This window comes from Procambarus clarkii, chromosome 29, assembly GCF_040958095.1.
Source record: "Procambarus clarkii isolate CNS0578487 chromosome 29, FALCON_Pclarkii_2.0, whole genome shotgun sequence".
NCBI classification, from domain to species: Eukaryota; Metazoa; Arthropoda; class Malacostraca; order Decapoda; family Cambaridae; genus Procambarus; species Procambarus clarkii.
In genome coordinates this window covers 6,836,021-6,845,347 of record NC_091178.1, presented here as the reverse complement: position 1 = coordinate 6,845,347, position 9,327 = coordinate 6,836,021, and the positions used below count along the sequence as shown (strand labels likewise).

Genomic DNA, 9,327 nt, shown 5'->3' with positions numbered 1-9,327 from the left:
ATTACTTACTTTCCGACCGCCCTTCGCGGTCGCCTGTCCCTCAATAGAATTCTTGGCGACTCGGATACTTTTGATATCATTCGCCGTACTGCATTCTCGTATTGTCATCCTTGGTGATATTTAGCGCCCTCTGATTATTCCGCACATTTGATGGTGCTACATAGCCTTCCCGGTTTGGTGCCTTCTTTTGATAATTACTTACTTACATAGCCTTCCTGGTTTGGTGCCTTCTTTTGATAATTACTTACTTGCCCATCCACATACACAGCTGTCCATTAAGTAGGTGGTCTATGATCCAAACAGGATGCAAATCACGTAGAGAGTGGAGCAGAAGCATCCTATGACTACCTGAAAACAGCTCATGCACACACTTAGGAAATTAAGTGTAAGTGCACTATTGCATTACTTCTTTTGGTCTCTTATGTTGTAGAGTAGTTAACTATATTATCTTGGCAAAATAATTTCTCTGAAATTTCAGTACTTTTAGAGAAAATTACATTTATTCAAATACCTGGTGGTGATTCTAGGAATTATCAACAATGACCAGATCAATCAGAAGTCACAATTTACTATACTTGGAATAGGGAGCCAGTCGACCGAGCGGATAGCACGCTGGACTTGTGGTCTTGGGTTTGATCCCAGGGGCTGGCGAGAAACAATGGGCAGAGTTTCTTTCACCCTATGCCCCTGTTACCTAGCAGTTAAATAGGTACCTGGGTGTTAAGTCAGCTGTCACAGGCTGCTTCCTAGGGTTGGAGGCCTGGTCGAGGACCGGGCCGCGGGGACACTAAAAAGCCCCGAAATCATCTCAAGATAACCTCAAGGTCTACACAGAACCTCTTATCAATACTGCTCACAGCTCAATACAGTATTCCATTCAAGTTATGTGCAGCTTCAATGAGGAAAAAATGAAAAAGATACAACTCATGTTGATATTAGTTATTTTTCAATTGTTTCTGGGAAACTACTTAACACTTGTGATTGTTTCTTCACAATAACATTTGACAAACCCCTGGTCTGCATACTCATTTGTAGACAATTTTGTATGTACCAGTAACAGATGAAAAAATACAGTACTGGTGTTAATATAAAGTACTATAATGTGACGGCAGGTTTACTGGAGGAAATCACATTATTAAATAGTCATTTATATATTTTGTCTGATGGCACCCCAAGTTCAAATGACCCACAAAACATGGAGGCAAAATTTGCCAGTCATAGTTTTCAGTGTTTTAATACACTGAATTACTTGAACACATGGTGAATCAAAGCATTTCTATATAGAAAAGGTGTTTCCCAGCCATGATTAAACATTAGTTCAACAAGCATTCCTAAAATTTTTATTATATATTTAAAAAAAATAAAAGGCAGAGCATCCCTTACATAACTGACAGATCAGCACTTTTTATCACATTGTATGATTTAACTTATTTGATCACAAACAATGAATCCAAAACTGGACAAGAGTATTTTTATCACCCACTTTATAGAATCAAACTGTATCGACTCGACTAAAGACTTGTGGACAAATTACATAAAAGCAGTTAATACATAGCAATTCTTCCACAACCTTGAAGAACCAATGAAAATTATGGAAACATTTTCACTCCTAAATTTAATTTCATAAAAACACAGCTTGCCTATTGAAATATAATTTATTACACTGAACTAATTAAAAAAGTATACAGCAGTTTGAGACCATAAACACTTGAAATAATTATCTTTTCAACAATTTTTTTATGTCAAAATGGAAAAAGAAAAAAAATGATAGAAAGGCTAGGTGAAGAGGAAACTTTTGTGCGGCCGTGTGCCACACACTAGATATTTACGCCAAGAATACCCATCGTGAACCTTGGGAGAACATTCAATAAAGTCTCATTTTCTATTTTAATATTATTTAAGAAAATAGTCTTACTGAAACGCACCAACTAAAGTTCAATATTGGTAATCACGTCGCATTTCTGGCAGCCAGAGGTGATCTTGTAGAAGCGATGAGCGCATCAACTTAATCCTGTGAAACATTCATGCTACTCACTGTCACAGAGCACAGGGCATGGCAGCACAGTCCTCACTCCAGTAAGGATTAGTTTTGTGCCCATGTTTGCACAAGCAGAAACTAAACCATATCTATCCGCAAGGCTTGTTCTATCATGTCCCATTCTCTAAGTAATTCATGTTACTGGTCACAGCTCGATTTGGGAACAAGATACATTCAAATTCATCAGAAAGCCAGGCATCAGAGAAAGAAATTTGGGCTCTGCAGTCCATATCTTTTAATTTTAAGCCACTAATCTATTGATAATAACATGGCAAACTTCTATCCATTCATCACTGGATTCACCTAGTCAGCCATTATTCTTCTTAAATTATGTTTTAATAGCCTTGAGAGAAGGCAACTAATGTCAACACTTCTCAACAGATGATCTGAGGGTGAAACACAGATAAATGATCACAAGGGTAGGGCACCCACATGTTTGTTTTTTCCAGGAATCACAATTATCCAGGAATCAGCTGCTGGGAAGGCTGCTGGACATGTCCTATGGGATGGCAGCACTGACGAATGGGCGCAATAGCCCTGGGCAATAGGTTGCCACTGGCTCATGGCACTTGGGACCACCACTCACTTGGAAACAACCCAAGACACAAGAGCCACAATGTGATCTGGGGGATGCCAAGATAAGTGGTCGGCATGAGTTGTGTGGCTTTAAGTAGCAGATGTCAACTTTATGGACACGCCATACACAAGGTGCAGAGGCCACACACGAGGACCCTTCCATCTACACCACCATATGACACTGCCCAAAACATCCACCAACTGGAGGGCCTGCAAAGCAAATTAAATTATGAAGGGTTAAATTAATTGTTCTCATGCACACATTACCATCTAAGTTATTTAGGCAAAGAACAGAAATCTTGCAAGACCTTATTTGCGCTTAAACAGCGCAAATTGTATACAGTATATGCGAATTTTGTTCTAACTACCTGCCCAGTGCACATCATATATATGCATTTTAAAGTACCACGTAAGATTTAAATGTCCCGCAGGTATATGACGTTCACATCAGCTTCCTCAGGGCTCTAGTAAACAGACGTCATTAAAAAAAAAAAAAAAAAAAAAATTGTGGGTAACATTCCCAGGTGTGAAGGCCCTAGTACTGGTACTGAGTGAGCAACCAAGACTGGTGCATGTGGCACGAACTAACAGCACTACTGTTCAGCTTGTGCCCACAGCATCACCAAAAAATGTCAAAATATATATGCAACTGCTATTATTTAACGACGATAGTATTACAGAAGAGCCTGACTGATAAAACGACTGTTCAAAAATCAGTGAACACACTGCTGTTCAAGATGTTCACAGCGCTAGCCACAATACACTGCCATTGTTTGGTCAATCTAAGAATCTTGAAATGACTTCTTATGTTCCTTTACAAAATAAACTTGTGAAAAAATATCCATTTACAGGATTTAGCAACCAGCGTTCTGATAATAGCAGCATTGTGGCGAGAATTAGTGATGTGCGTAGTACAGTGGGAGTTGGGAATCTTGGTGAGAGAGGGAGGTGGTGTCAGCTGGCTGGTGGCTACTCTTATTTTCTGGATTCACCATACTAATTTAGTGGTTCGTTTTGATGAACACAAATGTAAATATAACCTGTGTATAGTATATAGTTTAATAAAAGCAAAATATTTTGTTGTTATTTTATGAACGTAATTGAATCACTAATAGGTACACAGTATTTTTGAGTATATCAATGGTTCACACATTTTATTATATAAATATATCACACTACACACCATTGAATAATATTAATAATAAAAAATCAGACATTAAAATAATTAAGTAATAATATCTTTGTGTTAATTCCTGCCTTACGACTCTGGAGGAGGAGACTGGCCCCGGACGCATATCTTGTCTGGGGCCAGTCTGAATCTTGTTTGAGAGAGAGATATATACAAGAGTTGTTACATTCTTGTACAGCCACTAGTACGCGTAGCGTTTCGGGCAGGTCCCTGGAATACAATCCCCGCCGTGAAGAATCGTTGTTACAACCAAGTATACATTTTACTGTTGCGTTAAACAGAGGCTACAGTTAAGGATTTGCGCCCAGTAAATCCTCCCCGGCCAGGATACGAACCCATGACAAAGTGCTCGCAGAACACCAGGCGTGTGTCTTACCACTACACCACAGAGACTGTCATTGTTAGACTTCCTCGCCCTATTGCGGCCAAAATATGTCGCCTATGATTATTTTTATTATTTTTTCCCCGTGATCAGGGAACACATTTTAACAATCTTAAATCTTAGAAAAAATAACAGCAAGTGGGTAGATCCCTCCACAAGGAGGGATAATAAAAAAAATAAAAAAAAAATAACAAGTAGGATCCAACCCTCCACACGTTAGCCCTACTGTCACGCGAAAACACAGTCGAATCTGCTTACAATTAGATTTGCTTTTAACACTTGACTGAATAAACAACATGCAAGTACCATAATTGTTTTCTTCTTTCTACAGAAATATATAAATAACTTGAATACACTTACAAAAAAATCAAGAATTGAATAATAAAACATCATTTTTTGGCAAGGCCCACACCCACTTTCCAAGGTGAGTGCAGCTCGGCCAAATCTTACAAGGATTCACCAAGCCCCATAGACCCAAGTGCAAGAAAACAAGCCATCGAACAAAATTAGGTACCTTCAGGTAACAAGGCTTCTTGCAGTATAAACACCCAAACTGTGATGTACATGACTGCCACTAGGTGGCAACTCAGGTCACTTGGGATCTCAGCCACTTCACTGACCGAGAGCCCCAGACTCGCTCGCAAGCAACCCAACAAAGGGAACAATGGGGGACGGGAAGCTATTATATAACCCACTAGAAAACAGTGTTTCATTACATTCAATGCTTGATTTCTGGGAAGGGCCCACTCGGAACTTCTCCAAGCTAACACACGATGACGCACCTGCAGAGGAGGCCTGGGTGTCTAAAGAAAAAAAGCAAACAAATCTGACAGGGCTTACCAGTAAGTGATTCCATGACTTGTTACCCTATAGGTGAAAAAACCTGTTGAATTTAAAACTGTTGCCCCATTGTATGAGTTACACTGAATCTTTTAAGAAAGTGATCTGAATTAATATGTTCAAATTTGTTTGGTATTTTAAAGGTCTTGAAAAGATCAGCTGTCATGTTTGGTTTGTTGTATTGTTAATGCTGATACCCTAAACATTTCCTGGTATGCTGTATTAGAGTTGACTTGATCCTGGGGTAAATTTTGTCCCCCTGCATTGAACTTTATCTAAAGCATGTGTGATCTTTTGAAGGTAATACTGTGTATCAGCCTCTAGCAACTGTTGGAAAATTATGTCCACACACAAGGCCAGAATTTTGGTAAGGGAAAGTAATTCAATACACAATGTGCATGTGGCAACCCCTTTCCCCCCTTTCCACAGAATTACAAATCAATCATTTGGGTATCTTTACATGTAAAATTTCTAACTCCAAACAGTTGTGTACTGTAGAAATCTGTTATGCTATATTGTTAATTAATTGAACAGCACCTGTACAGATAACATCGGTAATAGAAATCACGTTGTGGCTATACTCAAAGAAGTTAATTTCAAAACATTTTCACACTAAAATCAATGTTCTAATCCCCAAAATATGTTTGCAAACAAACAAACAATTTTGAGTAAACAATTCACTTAACGCTGAACAGTTAGAGAAGTGTTAATATTCAACAGAAAAATGAGCACCACCCTCCAGAACTAATTACAGAAAATATGCCATAACTTACCTAAGCTCTAGTCATCAGAAGAGGATCGTTAAAATTTGTCTTGGAATATGTAAAGGTTGTTAGTTGCAGCAACAGCTATAATATTTTCATGTGGGTGCCAGGCCGTGTGGAGAATCTTCTTATTGAAATCAAGGCAGTCTACACTTATCTCATCCTTCTTTCTCTTACCTGCAGTGCACACCTACAAAACAATATGAATCTTAAATCTCCTCATAACATCTTAAAATAATTTGATTTCTTCCAACTAAAGAGCACCATAAATTACTCATTACTATATAAAAAGTTTCTGTATTCTTATCTTAATCATACTTTACAAATCAAAATCATTTCTTTAAACTTACAGTTTTTACATTACTTAAATAATGGTTTATATCCCATATTTTATACTTAAAAGATAACTTTTTAAGAACTCTTATACAGTATTACAAAAAAAAAATTATTGTACATTTAATATTCGCACAAAAGAGTGTACAAATTCAAATATAACAGGCACATTTAATGTTCAATTTTAAATTGACCCTATCTCCACCTTCAACATTTCACAACACGGCAAAAATTACAACATTATCTCGTCTACACTATACAAACACATTACTGTACTAACAGTCACTACAATACACAATTTTTTTTAGATTTTAATGAGCAAAATTTTTATTTAATCCATTATTTTTTCAGAGGTTCCACAGAACCCATGACTGTATCTAATTTGAATATTTAAAAAATATGAAAATTATTTGAATATACAATTCCTAAACATACCTTTCTTGGTTTTAGTAAATATCTAGGTTTAGCTGTTTCCCTTGAGGCCTCTAGAGTGACATCTCGTTTGGATGTTCTATCAAACATGCGGAAGAAGTTATTGTACGAGCCCGTCATGATAGCAGAATCATTCCCACTCCAGCAGCATTCAAATTTATCAAATATACAATCATTCTCATATAATGAGCACAGCTTCGAGCGAAGATATTCATGTACCTGTGAAGGGAAAGAAAAAAATTAATACAATCATGAGAAAAGGCTGCCCAAATAGGAGCATTTCATTGTATTCAGCACCTGATTTCTGGGATGGTCCTCAGTAGCTCCCCAGTAATGCTCCCAACAGTGCCTGAGGGAGGTAAACCCCCCATCTTTGGGTGAAGATAAACTGGAAAATATTTTAATCATCAAACACTGAAAGCTGACTAATAAGGTTAGAGGGCTGAAACCCAAGGAACTGAACCTGAGGTAAGTGCAAGATCCCCCCCCCCCCTCTCACTCTTTACACAGGTAGGCACAGGAAAAAATTACCTCTAATTTCTGTTAGCAGGCCAAGAGCTTTCCCTTTCCATAGCTCATGTGAAGCCTTGCCCACTAGTCCTCCCTGGAACATAACCCTCCAATCGGTTAACACCCAAGTATCCAATTACTGCTGGGTGAACAGTTGAAAGTAATAATATAGTAGCTGCATGCTTGCACACTTGGATACCCAGCAGTATTGCCAAACTGAACCACTGGAGAGATGACCCGAGAAACCCTAGCATTCGAAGAAAGCACCAAGATGAACAGAAAGAGCAACAGCCTGAGACGAGCAACATGTAAATAGTGCCACAAGACAAAGCATAATGTGTGCCGTGGCAAATCTTGGATCCCTATGCTCCTCTTGCCACTATGAGTAAACCAGATTCTGGTCCTGATGTTCAGTAGACCTGGTAGTTTTGTGGCAGTCTATGGTACCAGAGCTAATGCACCGAGGATTTACTTAAGGCCAGGTCTGAAAGATCTACATCTTCTGATTTCATCAGCTGTGACAAGAAGCAGAGATCACTGTCTTTTGATGCCTCATATGAGAGGTGCTGACAGGGGTATAAGTGGAGGAGATTCATGTTTATCTTGATAGTTTTATGTTCATTGTTTCCCTGATTAGTTCACACAATGCAGTGTTTGTATTGAATTAATTCAAGTTATGTACAAATGATTGGCAAAAAGTTATTGAATATTGTACGTAAGGCAACATTTAATATGTACACCTAATTAAAAAAAAAAATCTGTTCCTGGAAGAGCTCAAAGGAATTATCCTCAAAGTGATAAGAATCACTTATCTGTGATTATGTCTGTGAATGTCATCCTGGCATGGATTAAAAAAAAAGGGGGTGAGGGACCAAATTGTAATTTTACAAAAACCCTCAAGCCCCTAGTACACGGTAACCTTATCACATAGTAAGAAATTACAAAACTATTCCAGAATTTGTTCATGGGTCTTGGTTTACTCCATTATATTCATACAGATTTATTATAATCTTATTAACATCACTAGAATATAAACTGGGCAATAATACCGATATTGACCAATGGCAATAATGGCAGTGTCCAAGATGATCATCATCATGACTGCACATCGAGGGTCAAACCTTAACAGAAAGTGCTCTAATCAATACCAAATAACTCGCTATACAATATGTAAAACTAACCAGTCTTTCATATTTACTCAGCTATAGAGGCTATGTTACAATATGACACCAATTACCTGGAAAAACTGAAATCCTGGATTACCAAAAGGAGATTGTGTAACAATTTTGATACGTACTGCATTTTGACATATGTGGTCTTTTAATGAAAATGCACCAATATATATATGTAGCAAACCGAAATATTTACTCACAACGCCTTTGTAATACTGCACATGTGCACGTTCATAACAATTAAGTTTGTACTTTGTACTTACATTGGATGTGCCGAAGTCTTCTGTTGAATTCCTTGATGGCCATTGGGGTATAATCCAAGAGACAAAGGGGGTTGTATGCTCATCGATTTTGTTATATTACTCTACAATACTATTACTGAAACATTCTCTTTGTACTAAAGTATACTGTACACATTTAAAATTACATATTGTATAAATAATAACAAAGACGCCTAGTAATTAGAAGGCTTATCAAACTATAGCGAAGAAAAATTACTCTGCAGACATGCAATGAATTGCTACTGTTAGTGGTACAGAGGACTACTTGGTTTGCGAACTTAAGTTATCCGAAAGTTCAAGTTTCCCAATTGGGGTTAAGTTCGGATGAGGAAATGGTCCACCAAGCCTCGCGCCGGCCGGGGTTGGGGTTACATTACACAAACCATGTTCGGGTGAGGAAGTGGTCCGCCAAGCATCGCACCGGCCCGGGGTGGCAGGTGGGAGATGGTCTAGTTTGCCCACTGACCATGTCGGGCACCACCACTATAGAGTGCCTTCTACCCTGTGACGTCACAGATTTCCGCCTATTGTTCCCATTGTTTTGATTTGTCATGAGGCTGGAGTGCTCATTCCGTGACTTTGTTTTACATATCTGCACAATCAAGGAACATCCATGCACCATGTCGGCTCCAAATGCACACATTGTGTCAGTAAAAGCATCAACATGCGGGTTACGTAAAAGAGGTCAGCGATGACATTTGAGAAGTTAAAATAATTAAGAAGGTGGAGAGCAGTGTCCCGAGAAGTGTCACGTGCGCAGAATATGGCATTAGCAAAAGTACCGTTTTTGATCTTAAGGCTAAACCTATC

General features: G+C 38.3%; 1 protein-coding gene across 3 annotated transcripts in view; it reads right to left on the bottom strand.

Annotated features, from left to right (window-relative positions):
• Positions 1–924: 924 nt before the first annotated feature.
• Positions 925–9,327, bottom strand: part of LOC123764984 (protein phosphatase 2 regulatory subunit tws) — a 65,743-nt gene continuing 57,340 nt past the window's right edge. For all 3 annotated transcript variants that reach the window (XM_045753287.2, XM_045753290.2, XM_045753289.2), the window contains 3 exons: positions 6,558–6,773; positions 5,799–5,979; positions 925–2,824 (listed from right to left, as the gene is read on the bottom strand). In XM_045753287.2, the coding sequence (XP_045609243.1) occupies positions 5,827–5,979; positions 6,558–6,773 (369 nt within the window). In that variant the 3' untranslated portion in view covers positions 925–2,824; positions 5,799–5,826. The remainder of the gene's footprint in view (positions 2,825–5,798; positions 5,980–6,557; positions 6,774–9,327) is intronic.